Here is a 24138-nt window from a genome sequence, read left to right as displayed (position 1 = left end):
ACTCGAGACTTACAGTGGGAAATATTAGGCGCAGACGTTTCCCTACACCTGAATTTAGACATGCAATTAGACATCTCACCAGAGACAATACATTCCTTAACGTGATGGACAGATCCAGCCAACCTAACCAAGGGGGTTCCTTGGGCATTGCCTGCGACAAAGATCATAACTATGGACGCAAGCCCCTGGGGGTGGGGTGCACATCTAGGCCACCAGGTGGCGCAAGGGCCCTGGACCCAGGGAAGAGAGTTAGCTTCCTCAAATATGAATGAGCTGCTGGCAGTAAAACTAGCTCTCATTCATTTTCTAGATTCACTTCACTCCCATCACACAAGGGTCTTCTCAGACAACCAGGTAGTGGTAGCATATCTAAACCACCAGGGGGCTCCAGATCTCGAGCTCTGATGGAGGTAACAAAGTCCATCTTCCACCTGGCAGAACACAATCTAGAATCCCTGACAGCCCTTCACATAAAGGTTCGGAAAATCGAACGGCGGACTTCTTAAGCAGGACACGTCTAAAACAGGGGGAGTGGGAGCTAAGCCAGTCAGTCTTCAACCAAGTTGTGAAACTCTGGGGCTGGCCAGAAATAGACTTATTTGCAACAGTCAGAACCGGAAGTTGGAAACCTTCTGCTCAATCGATCCCCGGGGGGGCCCAGTAGCTCTAGACGCTTTCATGATACCCTGGGATTATCATCTGGCCTACGCTTTCCCTCCAATATCTCACATCCCCTTAGTACTGAGGAAAATACGGGGGGACAAGGCGACGGTAGTGGTAATAGCGCTTTTCTGGCCACGGAGAATATGGTTCCCCTGGCTGAGAAAAATGTCCGTAACAGATCCCTGGGTTCTACCAGAAACTCCAGACCTGCTAGGGACCAGTGTATCACCCCCACATAAAAAACTTACACATGACAGCTTAGCTTTTGAGAGGGAACTCCTAAGCAACAGGGGCTTCTCGTCAAACTTGATATCCACGCTACTACAAAGCAGAAAGCCAGTAACTACTAAAGCGTATGGCAAGGTGTGGAAAAAATTCATGTCAGTGTCAGGCTCCGACCCAACGGGAGAAATCCCAATAGACAAAATTCTGGAATTCCTACAGATGGGGTTGGAAAAGGGGGTTAGCTACCAGCACCTTTAAAAGTACAGGTGGCGGCCTTGGGAGCTTTGTATAACCATGACCTAGCCAAAAATAGATGGGTTATGAGATTCATTAGAGCCTCAAGTAGATCCAGGCCGATCCCCCTGGGATCTAAACCTAGTACTAAACGCACTAACCAAATCTCCCTTCGAACCTCTAGCGGAGGTTCCCTTAAGAATATTGTCCCTTAAGACCTCCCTCCTCGTAGCCTTAACTTCTGCCCGCCGCATTAGTGATATGCAAGCCTTGTCTGCCCACTCACCCTTCACACAAGTACTGGATGATGGGGTAATTCTTAGAACCGACCCAGCATATCTCCCCAAGATATCATCACAGTTTCATAGGACCCATGAAATCTCCCTACCCTCCTTCTGTCCCAAACCCAAGAACAAAACAGAAGAGGTATTACACACTTTAGGTGCCTGGTCCAATACTTGACAACCACGAGGGAGATTAGGAAGGATAGGGCTCTGTTTGTCTGTTTTCAGGGTCCTCGGAAGGGTCAAAAAGCATCAAAGGCCACACTGGCGAGATGGATAAGAGGGGCCATCACCCTATCCTACTCCTCCTGTGGGGCAGCCATCCCGGAGGACGTAAGGGCCCATTCAACCAGGACAGTGGCATCATCCTGGGCGGAGAAAGCCAGCGCTTCAATAGACCAGATATGTAGAGCTGCCACTTGGTCTTCCCCCGTTACATTTTTCAAACATTACCTTCTAGACTTGACCTCTTCTTCAGATCTTACCTTTGGGAAAAGGGTTCTGGAGGCGGTGGTCCCTCCCTAGATGTACAATCTTTGTAATTCTCTCCGTGGTGCCGTCATGGGGGAAAGAGAAACTCGTAGTTACTTACCGATAACGGTATTTCTCTGATCCCATGACAGCACCCGTACATCCCCTCCTTTTCACACACAGGTGTGCACATTAGAGTTGGTTAGCTTTAGTACTTAGCCACACGGTGCCTCTATTAAGCTTAAGTTGATTAACTTTTGGATTTTTAATAACCATTTGAGTTGCAGCTGAAAGTTCTGTGTAATGCTCTGTAAACCAACTGATGTGGGAGAGAGGTACCGCCTTTTTCATCTGTAGGTTTCCTGTCCCTGAGGGCGGATCCCTCTCTCCGTGGTTCCGTCATGGGATCAGAGAAATACCATTATCGGTAAGTAACTGCGATTTTCCTTCAGGATTGCCCGGCATTTAACTAATCCATCGTCTCATCCACTCTGACCAGTTTTTCCCTGGTGAAGAAAAGCATCCCCACAGCATGATTCTATGACAGTCATGTTTAACGGTAGTGTTTTCAGTGTGATGTGCAGTGTTAATTTTTTTTTATTTTTTTTTTTTTATTGTTTTGCATTTAGCCCCAAATGTAGTTTGTTCTCATCTGACTACACTGCGTTCTACATACTAGCTGTGTCCCATACATGGCTTCCTGTGGAGAGGTTCTCTGACGGTTGAGCTCTGGATCTCTACCTTGGGCCTTTTGGCTGCTCCTCTGATTAGTCCTCTCCTGCTTGATTGAGAAGTCAGTTTAGGTAGACGGCCATGTCTTGGAAGATCTGCAGTTGTGCCATACGCCTTCCATTTTGAGATGATGGATTGAACAGTGCTCTGTGGGATGTTCAGAGCTTTGGCTATTTTTTTTTTTTTTTTTTTTAATAACCTAACCCTACTTTACTCATCTCCTCAACTTTATCCCTGACCTGATTGGGGTGCTCCTTGGTTTTCATAATGCTGTTTGATCTCTAATGTTCTCAAACAAATATGAGCTGTAGTTATACCGAGAATAAATTACATACAGGTGGAGTCAATCTACTAATTATGTGCCTTTTGTGGACAATTGGCTACTCTGTATTTTGTTTAGGGGTATCTGACTACAGGGGGTTGAATACAAATACACATCATTTTCATATTTATATTTTGCAAATAAATAGAAAACCATGAATCCTATGCAGCTTATGTTCCTTCATTAGATTGATGAAAAACGTAATTGTAATGACTTACAGGGAAGTCCATTATGAAATGGTGCCTCCAGTCATGTTTTGTAATCTGCAGATATCACAGCCTATTTCCACATGTTAATGAGGCTGGCTGTTTTCTGAGTCATGCTCTACATTGTGTGCAGTTGTTGTTTTTCTTTTAAAGTCTCCTCACTCCCAAACAGTAAATGTCCCATGATCTGTGTACATTGGGTGTGCATGTGAGTCACTGAGCCCCCCCCCCCCCCCCATAGTCCTTCGTCCTCAGTCTGTCCTGACATATGTGCTGCGGTGAACGTCTGCCTCCTGCATTGTTACATCATGGTCAGCTCTCTAATAGGAGGACAGACCTGCCATGGTATAATTGGGGATTTAAAGGTGTGGATTTTTTTTCTCCTGAGGTGAATATAAATTTTGCAATTCCTAAACCAGTTTTTCAGCCTCTGTTATGTAAATTGTATGGTCTTATGCATACCAGCACATTTCAGCTTAGTTCTGTATAGAGCTACAATAAGTCCCATAGCGTGTCAGTTTCTCTGACTTAATATGGAGGAAAGGTCAGGTTCTTTCAAAACTGAATTCCTAATGAGAGAAAACAAATGGTGACATGCTACATTGGACGCTCTAGCTTTTCAGGTATACTGATTGTAACGGGGTCTACCAAGCTGGGTTACCTCTTTCAGTACCACCCCGTGTTTTCAGAGGTCCGCTCTGCGTTGGCTGGAGTCTGAATGAATGACGCTGGCTGGAATTCCTTGGTTACATGGGCGCATATAAAAGATCACTGCTTCTCCATGTATTTCCAGTCTGACAACACTTTACTCACAGGACACAGAATATATCACACAGATACAGAGGGCCGGCCAATAGAAAAGCGGCAGGCCAGACATACATTACAAAAGCCGCAGGTGGCCGGAGCCTGCCGATGTTTACTGTGGGAATTACAAAGGTGGGGGGTGGGCGGACAAAAGGAGAATATCGTGTCCCCTCTGCCCAGGGGCGCAGCCTATGAACTGATGCATTAGGGACATGCATCTCACATGGAACCTATTATACATACATATAACTGTACAACATATTCTGGGTGCTGAGTGGTTCTGTAACACGTAACACTGATATACAGTAATTCCCTTTACAGAATCCTTTAGCGGCCAGTAGAGAGTGCCACCCAGTGCTTTATAGACATACTGATAGGGAATTTAGATTGTGAGCCCCATGAGGGACAGTGATGAAAATATGTGCAAACTGTAAAGCGCTGCGGAATATGTTAGCGCTATATAAAAATAAAGATGATTATTATTATTATTCCAAGAACAGATTATCGTTGTTGAAATCAGACCAGTCATGTTCACATATTGCAGACGTTATTGGTTCCATGTGCTCGTTCCCATTATGGTCCAGCCAGATTCGCACACTCATGTGACCGCCATTCATGGACTGGTCTTGAGTCTTGACAGCCTTGTGTATATGCATATGAGTCAGCTGAATTCAGGTCAGTAAAACCACAGCTAGTCCATGGATCATGGATGTGTGAATACATCTTTAAGGGCAGGAGCGATCTGCTATTACAGGCATTCATCTGGCCCATAAAAGTTACCAGACTGGTGCATGCTATGTCTCTTCTCACACGGCCCATGGTTCTTTATGGAAAATCACTTGTGTGCACTTGCACACGGGTTGTGGGTGGCTTTGTATGCCGTGGTCAGGGGTTTGAACTGGAGTCTCTGGTTAATGGGGAGGCAGTGAAAGAATTGACAGATGAGAGGCCGGGGAATTGCGGGGGGACAGGTGGATTAGCTGGGCAGCAGAGTTTTGGATAGATTGGAGGAGTGCAAGAGTGTTAGAAGGGAGGCCACATAGCAATGGGTTGCAGTAGTGGAGGCAGGAGATGAGGGCATGCACTAGTGTTTCTGCAGAATCTTGATTAAGGAATGTACGAATCCAGGAAATATTTTTTAGTCTTGAGTCGGCAGGAAGTAGAAAGGGTTTGGATATGTGGTTTGAAGAAGAGATGAGAATCAAGGGTTATCTCGAGGCAGCGAGCTTGCAGGACTAGAGAGAGTGAACAGCCATTGACTTTGATGGATAGGTCTGTTGGGGGGGGGGGGGGGGTTGAGTGAGATGGGGAAAGATGATGAATTCTGTTTAATCCATGTTAAGTTTTAGAAATCTAGCAGAGAAGAAAGATGAAATGGTGGACAGACATTGTGGGTTTCTGGTTAGTAAGGAGGGGATATCGGGACCATAGAGGTAGATCTGTGTGTCATCAGCATAGAGATGATACTGAAAGCCGTGGGACTCTATGAGCTGTCGAAAGTAAAGATGGAGAACAGCAGGGGTCCTAGAACTGAACCGTAGGGAACACTGCCTGGGTGAGATGAGGAGGTGGTGTGTGAGTGGGAGACATTGATTGTCTGTAAGGTATGAAGAGATCTAAGAACGAAGTCTGTGATGCCAAGAGATGAGAGAATCTGTAATAAAAGGGAATTTTGTCCACTGTGTCGAATGCTGAGGACCAGGGCTGTGGAGTCGGTAAGCCAAACCTGCGACTCCGACTCCTCAATTTCCCTTACACCGACTCCGACTCCACGACTCCGACTCCGACTCCCACACATATTGCTTATATTTAAGTGAAAAATTTATTGTAGTACAATGTGAACCTCAGACATTTAATCATTTTTATGATCCAATAATCAAGATATTTAGATAGAACAGAATATATATTGGTGTACTACCCGGTTTTCATTCTTTTTGGTACAGATACGATATGGATAGACAGATATGAATAAATGGATAGAGCAGATTTCTAATCTGCTTTTGCTATTGAAAACATTATCTATGAGCTCAAAAACCTTTCAGGTGATGCAGTTTTTTAAAAAGATGATCAGCTTTTGCAGCTGAAAAACGTATCCTCAAAAAACACAGGAAAAACGCTGTGTGTGAATATAGCCTTAGATCAGGAATAGAACAGCCATTTATAGGACATTTCATAACTTTCCCAAACTCCTATGAAAAAATATTCAGCATATTCTGCATTGAATTACTGTACCCAATTTATTATATATTTTAGGAGTCGGAGTCGGTCCATTTTATACCGACTCCAACTCCGACTCCGACTCCACCAAAATGAGCACCGACTCCGACTCCACGACTCCGACTCCACAGCCCTGCTGAGGACAGGTCCAGGAGGAGGAAGACACAGTAGTGTCGCTTGTGTTTGGCAGTTAGTAGGTCACTGGCGATTATAGTCAGTGCAGTTTCAATGGAATGGTGCTGTCAGAAGCCAGATTGTAAGCCGTCCGTGATGGGAGGAGAGGTGGGAGGACAGTTCAAGATGAACGTCCAGTAATTTAGAGCATAAAGGAGAAGTCATATGGAGTGATAGCAGACACAGACGATGGGTCAAAAGAGGGCAGTTTGAGGATGAGTGTGATTGAGGTATATTTGAAGCAAGAGGGGAAGACTCCAATTGTCAGTGAGAGGTTGAAGAGACGGGTTAGGGCTGGAATGAGGTGGGATTGGATCAGATCAAGTGCACAGGTTGTGAGATGTGATCTGGAGAGTAGAGAGGAACGTTGATCTTCCGTACTGGTGGGGAAGCTGTTTTGGAGGAGGAGAGTTGAATAGTTGAGGAGAGGCTGTGGGGACTGTAGTTTAAAGTTTTCTCTGATGTAAAGTCCTCAGCTGAGAGGAGAGTGAGGAGGTTCTGGGGGACGGAGAAGAGAATTCAGTGTTGAATAGCTGTTTAGGGTTGTAAGACATGGAGGATATGAGAGATGGGAAATCGGTTTATTTTGCTGCAGTGAGTGTGGACACTTTGAGTTGAGCTGTTTTTGTCGATCTGCTGCCAAAGCTAATGACAGGTGATCGGTGAGGGTGCTGATGGTCGGACCCCACCAATCTGATATTAATGTCCTATCCCAAGAATAGATCATTAATATAATAAGACTAGACAATGCCTTCAGTATCGGTGTGCTGTCCGCTGTGCACATGGACTCCACACTGATGTTACCACTGTATGAATGAAGCTTTAACACTCATTGGCACGGTCAGTTTTGTATCCTGATGTAAGAGTTTGCAAGAAATGCATACAAACTAATTCTTGTGGTTAAAATCCTGACCCAAATAGACAAGTTCCACCAAAAACTAAATGTCTAAGAAATGCAGAATTTATTCATGCCACTTAATTCCTACTCCTGTATCTATTCTACATGCCCATATGTTCACATATTCACCAGAAAAGAGTAAACTATAGGTGACTCTTTAGATACTTTGTCAGTGAAAGGGTTAAGTATTGTTCTCTTTTGGGTACTCTGTATTCATTAGAAGTTTCCCCCTAAAATAAGGTGATGGGAGCCCTGCTGCTGTAATCTGCAGAGGCATTTATTAGGAAACGATCCGTTTTCCTGGAGTGTGGACTGGCCGGATCCTCCTGAGTGATGGACAATTGTAGCTGCTCTTCACTGCAGCTCTTTGGTGGAGGAGATTCCTAAATGAGAGGTTCCTTTCTATTCACGCAGAATGCCCTACAGGGGTATTTAGCATGGGTTTCTCAAACTATACAACCCCTTTTAAATTCTGTTTTTGCATTGTATCTGGACAGAATGCTAAATTGTGAATGAGAGCTTCAATCACAACTGTTATCTTCTGTATATGGATGCCTTGTTATACCAGACACGCTGTTGCTCCAGACCATACCATATTCCATGTTTTTATGGCTGGAAGTGTTGGCCCGAGGCAGTGCTGGCTGGTAATCTCCATTTCATTAGCTGAGGTAACAATTTGTTCTAATAGCGCAAGTGCTGTTTGATCTGCTGTTGAGGACACTACACCCCTGTACCAGATGACCGCTTTGATCACATGACTAGTAATGTCATCAAATTTACTATCCATTAAAGTTAAAAACCTGACTGTCTGAACCTATAAACATCACTTAGGGTTATCCGTCATGGTTAAATGCATAACCATATAAAGGGGTCGCCACGGGTGAAGTGTTTTTATTAGTAGTTGAGGTATTTTCAGCATGTTAGAAATTTCTGCAATTTATATGCTGAATAACTTTTATTTCTGAAAACTTTACACAGTTTTAATGAGAATTTAGACAGAGATGTAAAAAAAAAAAAAAAAAAAAAAATAGGTTTTAGCATTTAAACTTTTCTAGTGTTAAAACCTGATATTGCTTGACATCTCAGGGCGACCACAGTGGCCGGCAGTGTGGGGAAAATAGTTTTTGGAGCAAAATGTGCTTAAGTGCAGCTAGTTTACAGTCTTATCAGTCTGCAGGAGAGTCGCATAGTAATTTTGCTGTCCTATTGTACAATCCAAAGTTTATTGCAAATCTTTAAAACCTCTTCAGCAGGGAAATGGAGAGCAGGGTGTGAGGATGATGGCCGTTTTGCGCGCAATAGCGAGAAACGGCCGTCGTCCTCACACTCCGCTCTCTATTTTCCTGCTGAAGATGTTAAGATTTGCACTAAACTTTTGATTTTACAGACCGGTGAGTGTCACCCTTTTTCTCCTCTTCTTGGATTACCAGTACTGTTTTGTTCTGGGTGGGCACCCGAGAGTCCAGGTATACATGCCTGCAGCGTTTTTGGTCTCTTAAGGCCTCTTTCACACTTCAGTTTTTCGTTTCAGTTAAAATCCGCCAAAAAGGCGGAAAAGCTGAACCGTTCCTAACTGATGTGAACGGATGGCACAGGATCCGCAGAATGAAGAATCTTAAAGGAACCGCTGGCCGGGAAAAGGAGAGAGAGAGAGAATCGGCCGCCAGAAAGGAATTCAGGGTTAATTTTCTCCCTGACTTCCTTTCTCCAGGCATGCGCAATGGAAAATGCGGATCCAACAACAAAAAAAAGTTGCAAGGTCCGTCCAGGCATGCCGGCGGATGAAAAAAATTTGGCGGATCCTCACAAAAAGAGATCCAACGGATGGCCATCCGTCAAGATCCGCCAGTAATGCAACTCAATGGTGAAAAAAACGGATCCGCAAAAAAAAATGGCGGATCCGTTTTTTTCAAAACCTGGCGGATTTTGACCGATGGTCAAAAACGGAAGTGTGAAAGAGGCCTAAGGCTGTGTGTGCACACGTTGCGGATTCTGCTGCGAATCCGCAGCGGATGTGGCCCTGCGGATCCGCATCAGTTTCTGCTGCGTTGTACAGTACCTCCTTATTTTCTATGCAAAATGAAAACCGCAGTGCAGATGCTGCAGAATTTTCCGCACGGATTTGCTGCGGTTTCAAAACCGCAGAAAGAATTGACATGTCAATTCTTTCTGCGGATTCCGCTGCTGTTTGCCATCTGCTCCATTGTAGAGATGATAAACTGCAGGCTAATCCGCAGATAAACCGCAGGTCTTCTGACCTGATTTACCTGCGGATTTTACTAAATCCGCAGAGCATTTCGCAGCATGTGCAGTTTGTTCACACACCCTAAGGCTACTTTCATACTTGCGTTCTGAGGCGCAGCGCAGGGCCGCGGCTAAGCTCCGCGCCCCCTCTGGTCAGCTCCTCTTATGGGCGCATGACGCTGCATCCCCTATATTTAGCGTTGGGTACGCAGGCTGTGCACTGGTATGTTTTTGCAGGCGCATGCGCTGGCGTGCGCCAAACGCACCGTGTTGCATTTTGGTGCGCTCGGCGCAGCGCCAAAAGGGCGCGCAAAAACATACCAGCGCACAGCCTGCGTACCCAACTCTAAATATAGGGGACGCAGGTCGCATGTAACGTCATGCACCCATAGGAGGAGCTGACAGGAGGGGGCGTGGCAGGGGGCAGAGCTTAGCCACGGTCCTGTGCTGTGACTCAGAACGCAAGTCTGTAAGTAGCCTTACTCTGGACATTGTGTTACAGGTGCTGTAGCAGTGCAGATCGCTTTGTGTCTGTGTGGTTTGTCCTATTGTAGAGTTTAAGCTCCGACTGTCCATTTCCGTACCTGGACTTCTAACTTGCACATCAGATTTCATAAGGGTTGATATAAAATGCTGCCATGTGAACATATGATAAATCATATTTTCAATTCCAGTGTAATTAAAAGGAATAAAAACAGCTTAGACATTAATGTGAATTATACATCTGATCTGATTTACATCACCATATGGCAGCAGTAAATAGAACAACTATTAATGTTAGCGGAAAGTGTTGCGCTGGATGCTGGGTGTTGTGAAAGACGAAAAATCATTGTCTTTTTCACCCTCTGAATTGCTGTTATGTCATACAGCTGACCTAAGGTAACGTCTCTCCTAGTGGAGAGTGACATGCACAGCATGCCATGGTGAGGAGACTTGTAAGCCTTGCATGCTCCTCTGGGAAATTAAATCTGCAAATTGCCACTTTAACGAGGAAGAAGACTTAAACTCTAGCGCCACCTATTGGGAGTGGAGATTTTACAAGTCACCCTTTAATGAGCCTTGCCATATGACTTATGATGAAAGCCAAAAAGTATTCAGGTGCTTTTTCTATTTTTATTCTCTGAAGCTTATGGCTATACAGCTGACCTGAAATGGATCATGTGACTTCTCTTGGCCAATCTGATTAAGAAAAAGCCCTTAAAGTGTGTGTGCTATCTCTTTTTCATCTTTCTCCTGGCTTCTGCATGGCTCCTGCTTGATTGACAGTTTGGACCAGCGGCATTGTTACGCTAGTGGCCCAACCTGTGCACTTCTGTGCTGCAGAGCTCCCCAACATAGCAGCAATGGGAGGAATTCAGTAGCAATGAATGTCTGGGAAAACGAGTTAAAGGAGCCATGAAAATGCAGCCCATTCTGCCAGCACTTTGTTATAGTTGTGCTGGCGTCTTGGTATTTCCACTAATGGGGAGCACATCTAAAAGTGCATAAGAAATGGTCTTCTGACATTTAGAGACAAGTCAGAACAGAGATCCTCCCTTTTGGTCTTTTGCACAATGTAGCAGGAGCTGCAGAATGGTAACTGGTAGGTATCATTTCTGGGCACAATAGCAGTGTAGCAATGCGGACACAGTGCAATCTATTCTTCCCACCCATGGCTCTGTAAGCTGCCAGCATTATCTGTGCAAGTGTCTCTCCTGTAACCACAGCTTGTTCTTCCCTCTAGAATTAAAGCCATTGAAAGTCCCAGCAAGGATGATGACACCCAGTGGCTGACGTACTGGGTGGTGTATGGAGTATTCAGCATCATTGAGTTCTTCTCTGATATCTTCCTGTCCTGGTTTCCCTTCTATTACATTATCAAGGTGGGTTAATGTATATTATGTTTCACAATTTACTTTTTTTGTTTCACACAGTAATTGTAATTTACATTTAGATCAGATAGTTAAAGGGAACCTGGTATGAGGTTACTCTGCAGGTTAATAATGTTGGAAACCAACAAGAAAACACTGAATAAAGGCCAAAAGGAAAGGCATGAATAAATTAAGAGAGGTGAACCAGGATGTTGTATATCTCTCCGAGGATCTGTTTATACCAAGGAAGGTGACGGTCACAAGGGGGCATTCTCTGCGTCTGGAGGAGAGAAGGTTTTTCCACCAACATAGAACAAGATTCTTTACTGTTAGGGCAGTGAGAATCTGAAATTCCCTGCCTGAGGAGGTGGTGATGGCGAACTCAGTCGAAGGGTTCAAGAGAGGCCTGGATGTCTTCCTGGAGCCTAACAATATTGTATCTTACAGTTATTGTTAGGTTCTTTAGAAGGACGTAGATCTGGGGATTTATTCTGACGGAATATAGGCCGAACTGGATGGACAAATGTCTTTTTTCGGCCTTGCTGTTACTAGGTTGCTAAGTATATTAGAACATCTTTATTATAAATACATGGTGAAATGGTGACACTGAAAGCAAGGGGTGCCTGAGCATATAAACAGAAAGGATTAAAATTGTTTGAAAGTACAAGAAATAAAACAAGAAATCAGGTAAGTTAGGCCAGGTTCATACTGCGTTAAAGCAGTCCGTTCAACGCATAGCATTGACGGGCTGCGTTAACGCTATCGCATAACGTGATCGCGTTATGCTATACCGCTAGCGCAGATGCTTCATCTGCGCTAGCAGTGATGGACCCTTGGACGCTGCAGCCTGCGTCCGAGGGTCCGTCACAGAATGACGGCACATCGCTAGCACATGCCGATTATGGCATGCGTTGGCGATGCGCCCGACAATGGGGGTTAATGGCAGCGTTAACAGATTGCGTTACACAGCGCTATGCCGCGGTGTAATGCAATCCGTTAAACTGACTTCCTTAACGCAGTGTGACCCCAGCCTAAGACAAAATAATAAGGGATGCCAGAATTCAAACAATGGAATGAGGTGTGTATATAAGGTGGTATATTATGGAGACCTAAAATGGTAGTAGAATAGAGGAGCACAAGCTAAAGAATTCAGAAAACATATCATAAAGTGCAAGAGTGTTAAGGCCCCTTTACATTTAGCGATGCACCAGCGATCCCAACAACGATACGACCCGGTCAGGATCGCTGGTGCATCACTAAATGGTCGCTAGTCAGCTGCCACACAGGCAGATCTCACCAGCGATGTAGCGATGCTCGGCGGTCGTACTTACCTTTCAGACGAAGCGATGACCGCCGTCTTCCGTCCGCGTCCATAGCTCGCTCGTCGGCGCCAGCGGGAAGCTGACGAGAAATGGACGTGGACGATCTAGCGCGATCAGCGATAGCCAGCGGGTGAGCATGTCGGAGGTAAGTATCACATGTAGCGATATCGCTGCTGCGTCACAAAATCGGTGACGCTTTAGCGATATCGCTATGTGAAAGCCCCCTTTAGAGTACAAATAAAATAAGATTAGCACCAAAAATAATACATGTTTGGAGGTAAAGGATTCATGGCCTTTATTTGGTGTTTTCTTGTTGGTTCCCACCTTTTATCTGAATGCTCTGTGATTTTTCCATGAGCACATATAAATCACTACTTATAAATTCTACGCTAAAATTAATTGGTTGGTGTGTTTGTGTGTGTTAATAATGTTCTAAAGTTGTTCAGCCACTGTACCGAGAGCCCGACTGCCAGAAGGAAATTAATTTTATTCCTCTCAACAGCCTCCGGCTTTGTCAGTAAAGTCTCTGCTCAGTACATAGTAATCGGCAGCTGTACCACGCCCCGGCACTGACGGACAGCCACCTCTGTACTAATGCACTGCTGAGCCTGTGTGATCACAGCCACCACTCACTATATACTATTAGTGACTGAAAGCTGCACCTCTGTGACTGAAAGCTGGAGGCTGTCGGCAGGAATAAGGTTAATTTATTTCCAGTTGCTGGGCTCTGTGGCAGCCACACAGCTTCAGAACACTAGTAACCAGCAGATTAACCCCATATCTGCAGGTTTATAGCATTTTTTTGACTAGACAAGTTGCAGGGTCTCCCATGTTTCCTTTTATAAAATAAATGCATTGCTGAATCCGAGCTTTAAGGGATGACTTTAGGACCAGACTTATTTTGAGTAGTTGAATTTTTGCCATTTTGTAGTTATTTTGTCCAGTTTAGATAAATTCTGTTCTGATGTCTGATTTTAGAACAGAAGAAAAGTTCTGCCTGAAGTTAGGGAGTAGTGTAGTTTACTTTGAATGATTGGAGTTCATACAGTTTTTTTTTTTTTTTTTTCCTATGGTTTTATCTGTCCCTACTTCTGTCTACAGTGGAGACTTAAGCCCCTGTCACACACAGCGAGATCGCTGCTGAGTCACAACTTTTGTGACGCAACAGCGATCTCACCAGCGATATCGCTGGGTGTGACAGGGATCAGCGACCCCCCCCCCCCCCCCCGCCGGGTATCGCTGATCGTGCCCGAATGCCATGGACCTTTTTTGAACGTTGGTCTCCCGCTGGCCAGCACGCATCGCTGCATGTGGCAGGCGGGAAACCAGCAATCAGCGAGCTGGACGCTGGTTTCCAATGTAAACCGCGGGTAACTAAGGGCGCACGTCACTTAGTTACCCGCTGTGTATCTTAGATACCAGCGCGCTGGTGCAGGGAGCTGGTAACCAAGGTAAACAGCGGGTTTCTAAGCACCGTGCGCGCTTGTTACCCGCGCCGTCGCTGTCCTGATCGCTGCTGAGATCTGCCTGTTTGGCAGCTCACCAGCGATGATGTAGCGACACACCAGCGATTCTGACAAGGTCATATCGTTGTTGGGATCGCTGGTGAGTCGCTATGTGTGATGGGGCCCTAAGCCAGGCTCCCCAATACTACCACTAATTCCCCCTCCACGCAGAGTCAATATATCATTAATGTATTATCTTTTACATACCACTAAGAATGCGCTGAGATTTTGTGAATGTACCTTTATTAGATTCTGGCCTTGTGGCTCAATCAGGAATCCTTTGTGACCACAGACTGCTCCCACACCCATAGCTTCTGTAAATATGTATGTATTGTAAAGCCGGCAGCTGGGTGCGACCTCTCGGTTCAGAATCCAGTCTTGGTTTAGATCAGTTGTCTCATTATTTGCATACCTCACACATTCAGCAGTGAGTCTGTGTTTTTTAAAGGTTTTAGTTGTTCTGTAAAATAAAAAATAAAAATCTTGACATGGATGGCTCAGAATTATTATTATGCATTTATATAGCGCCATTTATTCCATGGCGCTTTACATGTGAAAAGGGGAAATATAGACAAGTATAATAAACATGTGTAAGACAAGGGACACACAAGTGCATAAGGAGAGGGGACCCTGCCTGCGAGGGCTCACAGTCTACAGGGATGGGTGAGGATACACTAGGAGAGGGTCGAGCAGGTCGTGCGGTGGTTCAGTAGACCGAGAATCATTGCAGGCTGTAGGCTTGTCGGAACAGGTGAGTCTTCAGGTTCTTCTTGAAGGTTTCCGTTGATGGTGAGAGTCTGATGTGTTGCGGCAGAGAGTTCCAGAGTATGGGGGAAGCACGGGAGAAGTCTTGTATGCGGTTGTGGGAAGAATAGATAAGGAGGGAGTAGAGAAGGAGATCTTGAGATGATCGAAGGTTGCGTGCGGATAGGTACCTAGAGACCATGTCACAGATGTATGGAGGGGACAGGTTGTGGATGGCTTTGTATGTCATGGTTAGGGTTTTGAATTGGAGCCTCTGGGCAATAGGAAGCCAGTGAAGGGCCTGGCATAGGGGGGAGGCTGGGGAATAGCGGGGAGACAGGTGGATTAGTCAGGCAGCAGAATGTAGGATGGACCGGAGTGGTGCCAGAGTGCTAGAGGGGAGGCCAGAGAGTAGGAGGTTGCAGTAGTCAAGGTGGGAGATAAGAGCATGCACGAGTGTTTTTGTGGTTTCGTGGTTGAGGAATGAGCGGATCCGGGAAATATTTTTGAGTTTGAGGCGGCAGGAGGAGGCGAGGGCTTGGATATGTGGTTTGAAAGAGCGCAGAGTCGAGGATCACCCCAAGGCACCGAGCGTGCGAGACTGGGGAAAGAGAGCAGCCATTGACATTGATGGATAGGTCTGGTAGAGGGGTAGAGTGAGATGGGGGAAAGATGATTACGGTAATTCTGTTTTGTCCATGTTCAGTTTGAGAAAGCAAGCAGAGAAGAAGGCTGAGATAGCAGACAGACATTGTGGGATTTCAGTCAGTAAGGAGGGGAGGTTGGGTCCAGATGGGTAGATCTGCGGGTCATCGGCATAGAGGTGGTACTGCAAACTGTGGGATTCTATGAGCTGTCCCAAGCCAAAGGTGTAGATTGAAAATAGTAGGGGTCCTAGGACAGAGCCTTGAGAAACACCGACAGACGGGGCGAGGTGAGGAGGTGGTGTGTGAGAGGGAGACACTAAATGTTCGATCTGTTAGGTATGATGAGATCCATGATGGGGCCCAAGTCTGTGATGCCAAGACATGAGAGAGTCTGTAGCAGGAGGGAATGGTCTACGGTGTCAAAGGCAGAGGACAGGTCCAGGAGAAGGAGGACAGAGTAGTGTTGCTTGCTCTTGGCGGTTAGTAAGTCGTTAGTGACTTTAGTTAGGGCAGTTTCAATTGAGTGATGCGGTCGGAAGCCAGATTGTAACCGGTCAAAGAGGGAACAGGAGAAGAGGTGGGAGGACAGTTCAAGATATACATGCTGTTTCAGTAGTTTTGAGGCGTAAGGGAGAAGAGATATCGGGCGATAGACCTAGAGGATGGGTCAAGGGAGGGCTTTTTGAGGATGGGTGTGATTGAGGCATGTTTGAAGGATGAGGGAAAGACACCATTTGTAAGTGAAAGGTTGAAGAGGTGTGTTAGAGATGGGATGAAGACTGTGGCCAAGTTAGGGATGAGGTGAGACGGGAGTGGGTCGAGGGCACAAGTGGTGAGGTGTGATCTTGACAGAAGGGTGGAGAGCTGATCTTCTGTCATGGTGGAGAAGCTGGCTTTTGCAGATCAGGGCTGAGTGGCTAAGAGGGGCATTGGGGTCTGCGGGACAAAGTTTTGTCTGATCGTGTCGATCTTCTGCTTAAAGAAGGAGGCAAAGTCTTCAGCAGAAATGAGAGGAGGGGGAGGAGGTGCTGTGGGACGGAGTAGAGAATTGAAAGTGTTGAGCTGTTTAGGGTTGAGAGACAGGGAGGATATGAGAGATGCGAAGTAAGTTTGTTTTGCGGCAGAGAGCGTGGACTTAAAGCTGGCAACGGACTGCTTGTATGTGCTGATGTAGTGTCGGTGGTGGGGTGCCGAGCTGGGGGGGGGGTGGTCCTACTTTTGAACCGCGCAGCGATGATAACAGAGACACGATGAGGCAGATTCTGGGTGCAACAGGTCCAAGTTTATTTCTTTGCTTGCCGTCCGCCTGACGGCCTCCGCAGCACACCGCACGTTTCTTCACTTATCGGCCCTCCGTTTCCAGAGCCGTTTGCACACCGTACTTATACAATAGGGAGGTACATATGCGTACTGTCCCTCCTTCACTTATTCGACGCTCCTGCCAGGTCCGCCACTGTGGCCGCCCTAGGCCCAATAACCAACAGCGCTTTCACTGGTCAGTCGTCGTGTCAAATACGGTATACGGCACTCACTGCCTCGTCTCTTCTGCGGTATCTTTCTGTCAGGACCTCCCCCTGACGTTTCCCTCTCCTCAGTCCCCTTGGTCGGATTCTCCTCAGGGCACACAGACTGGCGAAGTCCTCCTGTCACCTGGGCTCCCCCTGGGGACTGGAATCTTCTGGAACCCTCCCTCAGAATTTATAACTTCCCCGGTTCCTTGAAACTGTCACTAACTGTCACCACGCCCCCCATGACCAACGGTTTCTAAAGCCCTAAGCTGCTGTAAAGTCCTTTGCTCACACTCCACCCTGCCATCTAATGGTCATCCCAAGGTACTGCACGTCCACTACACTTTTCTAGTTGTTTCCCCACTGTAATCACTGTCTCCTACCTACACTGTGCAAACCTATCTTTCTTCACTCTGACTAGTCCGTCCGTCCGTCAGGTCACCTTCCCTACACTGAAATGCTCAGTAGAATGGGTTCTCTTCCATCTCCGCTCAGCGGCCCTGGAAACCCGAGCCAGAGGAAAGTGTGAGCAGCCAGGCACTGTACAATTTACATGGCAACCATTCGGTCCAATTACCTTGTTATAAAAAGATGGTATGAGTGGGTGAGAACAGGAGCCACTCATACAGTGCAACGATCTGTTACCCACCCTCCATGTTAGGAGGTACCCCGCTGTTTGACGTCCATATACAGCCAAACAGTGTTCTTACATAAGAGTATGTACACTGCATGCAGAATTATTAGGCTAGTTGTATTTGAGAGGATTTTTTTTATTATTGAACAACTATGTTCTCAATCAACCCAAAAGAATCATAAATATCAAAGCTTAATATTTTTGGAAGTTGGAGTGGTTATTTTTAGATTTGGCTATCTTAGGAGGATATGTTTTTTCAGTTAACTATTACTGTGCAGAATTATTACGCAACTTAATAAAAACGAAATATATACCCATCTCACTTGTTTGTTTTCACCAGGTAAACCAATATAACAACACACAATTTAGAAATAAACATTTCTGACATTCAAAAAAAAAAAAAAATCAGTGACCTATATAGCCACCTTTCTTTACGATGACACACAAAAGCCTTCCATCCATAGATTGTCAGTTGCTTGATCTGTTCACTATCAACATTGCGTGCCGCAGCCACCACAGCCTCCCTGACACTGTTCCGAGAGGTGTACTGTTTTCCCTCCTTCTAGATCTCACATTTTATGAGGGACCACAGGTTCTCTATGGGGTTCAGATCAGGTGAACAAGGGGGCCATGTCATTATTTTTTCTTCTTTTAGATGGAGCATTGTCCTGCATGAAAATCATGTTTTTCTTGAACGATACCGACATCTTCCTGTACCACTGCTTGAAGAAGGTGTCTTCCAGAAACTGGCAGTAGGTCTGGGAGTTGAGCTTCACTCCATCGTCAACCCGAAAAGGTCCCACAAGTTCATCTTTGATGATACCAGCCCGTACCAGTACCCCCACCTCCACCTTGCTGGCGTCTGTGTCGGAGTGGAGCTCTCTGCCCTTTACTGATCCAGCCTCGGGTCCATCCATCTGTCCATCAAGAGTCACTCTCATTTCATCAGTCCATAAAACCTTAGAAAAATCAGTCTTAATATATTTCTTGGCCCAGTCTTGACGTTTTATCTTATGTTTCTTGTTCACAGGTGGTCATTTTTCAGCCTTCCTTAGCTTGGGCATGTCCCTGAGTATGGTACACCTTGTGCTTTTTGATACTCCAGTAACGTTGCAGCTCTGAAATATGGCAAAACTGGTGGCAAATGGCATCTTGGCAGCTTGACGCTTGATTTTCCTCAATTCATGGGCAGTTAGTGAGCGCCTTTTTTTATCAACACGCTTCTTGCGACCCTGTTGGCTATTTGCCATGAAACGCTTGATTGTTCGGTGATCACGCTTCAAAAGTTTGGCAATTTCAAGACTGCTGCATTCCTCTGCAAGACATCTCACAATTTTTGACTTTTCAGAGTCCGTCAAATCTCTCTTCTGACCCATTTTGCCAAAGGAAAGGAAGTTGCCCTTATATAGGGTGTTGATGTCATTAGACCACACCCCTCCTCATTACAGAGATGCAAATCACCTGATTTACATAATTGGCAGTTGAATTTCAAGCCTATACAGCTTGCAGTAGGACAACATGTATAAGAAGGATGATGTGATCAAAATACTCATTTGCCTAATAATTCTGCACACAATGTATAGAGGACTTGTTACCAGCTCAAAAGTTGCAATTTTAATTTTCTGCTCTTATTTTATTCCACCTGTTCTCCTTACTATTCAATTGTTTTTTTTTTTGTTTAGAAAATCCACCATATGTTTCCAAGAATTTGGGCCTTTTGTGTTTAGTGTTTTATTTTTTTATGGTCTTAATAAAGGGCTGTGGCTCACAGGATCCTCTGGGGCGGGTCTTTAGGCTACTCTGCAATATTATCCTGTGAGCAGTAGATAAAAAGGACCATATAGCGGGGAAAAAAGAATACTCAGGAGCTGTGGGAATAATATGTGAGTTAAAGACCCTTTTTAACCTGTATATATACATGTATGTAGTGCAGCATACTTATGGAAGAATAATTTAGAGGATTTTGTCTTGTGTACCCCTGTTTCAGTGTCCCATTTGGGTTATCTGCCGTCTTAATTCTTTCTTCACCCCTCTGGTTCCATTTCATTTAGACTAAGTGACCTATGATACAATATTTTTGTCATATTTCTCTTGCTCCTGTCTATCAGTGGCAATTGATAGATCAGTGACACAGTGCTGCTGTCACCTGATATATTTAGTTTTCCTGTATCCTGTCTGATATATAGCCAGCGAAGTCTGGGTGTACCCCGAGTGATGTGTATATACAGCAGAGTCTCCTTGTATCCTATATGACGCTGGGTGGAGGAGTCCGAGAGCTGCCGCAGCCACAGGAATTCAGAGGCTGACATCCTGCCGACAAATTAGCGCATGTACTGGACTGGCTGTTAGACTTTAGACCACAAGACCCAACTTCCTACAATGAAGGGGGGTGTATAGAAATAACTGAGGGAAGAGAATTATGAATAAGTGATGTAAGTATATCTGCTAAGGGAAAAAAAAAGGTTGCAGTGCTTCTTTTCCAATTTTTTTTATGTGCACTCCTAAATACTCTATTGGTAGTTTTCTTTAAAGGAAATGTGCTAGTGTTCTGCAAATCTGGACCTTGGTCCAGTGACTATTCTTTTCCGCTGCTCCTCTCTGTTCTGGTTGCAGCGGTGATGCAACTTCGACAGCTTGTATCTAACCACCTCTCCTGCTACAGACCGGGCGCTGAGCTCAGCGGCTCTCCTGCTACGGACCGGGCGCTGAGCTCAGCGGCTCTCCTGCTACGGACGGGGCGCTGAGCTCAGCGGCTCTCCTGCTACGGACGGGGCGCTGAGCTCAGCGGCTCTCCTGCTACGGACCGCGCGCTGAGCTCAGCGGCTCTCCTGCTACGGACCGCGCGCTGAGCTCAGCGGCTCTCCTGCTACGGACATCGCCGATCTCCACGCGTATTACCACTGCAGTCAATGTAATGTCTCCGCTGCAGTAGTACAAAAAGCTAAACGCAAGTGCCCATACACACCCTGTGGTGGTGAAACACCAAGACGGATGGTTTTTATAGCTTGCTCACGGGTAGATATAAGGCGGACATGATGGCTATTTCTCCCCTAGATGCTTTCTGTATTTACAGGTTGTCTCAAATAGCCAGAATGAGTAATGTAGGTTCTGGTCCCTGGCGTTTGTCTGCTTAGTGTGGGGTCATTGTCAAACTGCACATGGGGTGCAGACCTCCACATTACAAGAAACGCATAAGTTCTCTGTGGGTATGATGGGTCACAAGGATCAGCATGATGGATCCACCACAATGAGTAGTGGCAGTGCCAGACTGGCTTCAGTACATAATATTTTCCTTTTCTTTATTGCAGTGTGCATTCCTCCTGTGGTGTATGGCTCCCAGCCCATCCAATGGTGCTGAGCTGCTGTACAAGAAAATCATCCGCCCCTTCTTCCTGAAACATGAGATGCAGATGGACCGCCTGGTGAAGGACATTAAAGACAAGGCTTCAGAGACTGCAGACACCATTGGCAAAGAAGGTAATTTGTTGATTGTGCAGCTTGCTGTGAGTTGAGCCTTACCAATGTAGACAGTCTTGTTCCCTCATCGCAAACCCTTACTCCTCTATGAGAGATTTCCAACAAGCCAAATCAGAATCTCCATTTGCAGACACTGTGTTTCAGGGTACTGCCCCTTGTCAGTGCAAAGTGTGAGATCTGGTTTGGCTGTGTGTGACGAGAAGCTCATTAAAGGGTCGACATTGACTTTTAGGATTGCTACTTCCAATAGGTGGCACTAGAGTTCTAGTCCTCTTCTTCTCTGAAGAGACAATTTGCATATTTCCCAGAGGAGCATTGCGGCTTTAAGTCTCCTCATCTCGGCATGTTTAGCATGTCAATCTCCGCAAGGAGAAACAATACTTGTTGGATATCGGTCAGACGCCTCTCACACAGCCAAACCAGATCTCACACTTTACACTGACGAGGGGCAGTACCCCGAAACACAGTGTCTGCAAATTGAAATTCTGGTTTTGGCTTTTATCCTAAGTCATGTAACTAGGCTTGTTAAAGCAGGGTTTCCCAACTCCAGTCCTCAAGGCACACCAACAGATCATGTTTTCAGGATTTCCTTTGTATTGCACAGGTGAAGCAATTATCACCTGAGCAATACTAAGGAAATCCTGAAAACATGATCTGTTGGTGTGCCTTGAGGACTGGAGTTGGGAAACCCTGTGTTTAAGGGTCGACATTGACTTTTAGGATTGCTACTTCTAATAGGTGGCACTAAAGTTCTAGTCCTCTTCCTGTCTGAAGAGACAATTTGCATATTCCTCTATGGGAGAAATGTCTTGCTTTACAAAATCTACAGCATTATTATTTTTTTTTTTTTTAGCTAAACGGGCCACAGTGAATTTGCTGGGTGATGAGAAGAAGAGCACCTAATCCCGGAGATATGGATGGATTCAGTCCCTTCTAAACACATTGGTGTTATTCGGGGACAATGGTCTCCTTTATACTTCTCCTTTGCCCAGGGGTCTGGGACACATGGGATGTTCTGTGTTCCAGTCCTCGCTGGTGCTGAGGAGCATTAATATTGTTGCCTTGAAAACCTGTTTTGATATGAAGACAAAAATATGTTAACGTTGCTGTACTATTTTGCTGTTGTCTGTAGAAGAGGTTGGCGTTTTTATTTAAGTGTCCAAAGCTTCAGAAATAAATCAGTGGGGGAAAGGCTTTTAATGTATTGTATTGTCCCGCATTGAATGGACCTGAATAAACAGTCGCCATACTAAACACCCCTTAACTGTTTGTATTTGTTCTTCCTGTCATCATGAGTCTTATACTAGATTATTACTAGTGGCTGATGATTATTCATAGGGCCTGTTCAGATGTGCAGAACGAAGGCTTACTGCTTCAGCCACAGAGCCATTGTAAAGTATATGTCAAGAAGCTGCACTATAGAGAAAAGTATTGGACAACCGCACATTACACCTGCAGATTGTCCTCCCATTCTACATCTATAAGTATTAATATAGAGTCAAACAGGTTGTCACCTTTTCAGCTATAATAGTTTCCAATCTTTCACAAAATTTTGGAGTGTGTACGTTGGAAAAAACATTTGTGACGTCCAGAACTGATGTTGGATGAGAAGACCAAAACGCGGCATGCTGACGAAGGCAGCGTGCCAAAACGCGCGTTGTGGGGGCGCCCATCCAGGAGACCAGGAGCATTTTACACTGTAAGTTATCTCATAATTTTGGATTTATATATTCTTTAGTCTCATTACGTGGATTTTGCTTTGGTCTTGAGGTGTATGATGTATACATACCAGGGCTGTGGAGGTGGAGTCGGAGTTAGTTTTGGTCGGAGTCGGTAGAAATGTACCGACTCCAGCTTTTAAAAAAAATGTATTAATATTTCATAATTGAACTTTCATAAGAATTTTATAAATGTTACTCAAATATATATGTTCTATCAAACTATGAACAACAGTGATAAGCAGTTCTGCTGGAGATAGACATTTCTTACTTCTTGTGTGTCACTGTTCTCCACTGCCCTTATCTAATCTTATACTTGGTTAACCTCATGCTGCCCCAACCCCCCTACTTACAATGTATGAAACTGAAAGTGAAAATGTGTTGCAAATTCTTAGTAGTAAAGCTCCTCCTCTAGACTAGATCATACTAGGTGTGTGTCTTCCAAGCATCTCACAGCTGCCTGCTACTCAGAAGAGGAAGACTGTAAGAAGTATTATCCTTTCAACAAACTTTGCATCAGTTAACTGTGAGTACATGAGGAATAATAACAGTATTACTGACCACTATATCAGTTGTACGACCTGGCAATAATTTTGTACAATTGTTTTTAGGAAAAACAATTGTCATTTGGATTGTGAATGCAGAATTAAAAACCTGAGAATGTCAAAGAAGCATCACATTAAATCAGCTGTATTTGAACATTTCACCATCACTCAAGATAGAAAACATTATGTCTGTCAGTGTATGACAAATGATCCAGACGAAAACAAATGCTGTGAAGCCAAGATGAGTGCATATTCAGGCAAAGATAAAAATGCTCCTACCAGAGCTTCTAATCTAAAGAGACATTTACAGTGCTTTCATCCAGAAGTACTGAAAGCAGTGGATGAGAGACTGCATCCAAACCAATGAACCAGTGCCCAGCTCTTCCAGCCAAACAAAGGAGCAGAGAACTTTGCAGCCATCAGTTGCAAGATATTTTGTCAGTGACAAAGTTACTGTGACAATGACAGTAGATACATTTAAAAAACAGATCATAGAGCTTGTAAAGGATAGTGTGCCTATTTCATCATTTTCACGACCAGCTTTTATGTGTCTGAATGGGGAAATGGCCCGCAAGCTTGGTGTTTCTCTGGAGAGAGAGAGAGTATTAGAAAATTAGTAATCGAAGAAGCTTTTAAACAAAAGGAAGAACTTAAAAAAACTCTCAAGGGACGCTTTCTGTTTCTTAAAATGGATGCCTGCACACGTGAGAGTGA

The 24138-nt window shown here is 45.0% G+C and overlaps 1 protein-coding gene across 2 annotated transcripts in view; it reads left to right on the top strand.

Annotated features, from left to right (window-relative positions):
- The window catches only part of REEP5 (receptor accessory protein 5), a 57977-nt gene extending 35552 nt beyond the window's left edge, over positions 1–22425 (top strand). For both annotated transcript variants that reach the window (XM_073551223.1, XM_073551278.1), the window contains exons 3-5: positions 11198–11336; positions 20993–21161; positions 22015–22425. In XM_073551223.1, the coding sequence (XP_073407324.1) occupies positions 11198–11336; positions 20993–21161; positions 22015–22064 (358 nt within the window). In that variant the 3' untranslated portion in view covers positions 22065–22425. The remainder of the gene's footprint in view (positions 1–11197; positions 11337–20992; positions 21162–22014) is intronic.
- Positions 22426–24138: the final 1713 nt, after the last annotated feature.

Source organism: Dendrobates tinctorius, unplaced genomic scaffold, assembly GCF_039654945.1.
Source record: "Dendrobates tinctorius isolate UK_male_01 unplaced genomic scaffold, ASM3965494v1 ptg000003l, whole genome shotgun sequence".
Classification (NCBI taxonomy): Eukaryota; Metazoa; Chordata; class Amphibia; order Anura; family Dendrobatidae; genus Dendrobates; species Dendrobates tinctorius.
Note: the sequence above shows the minus strand (reverse complement) of the source record. Positions and strands in the feature narration are given on the sequence as shown.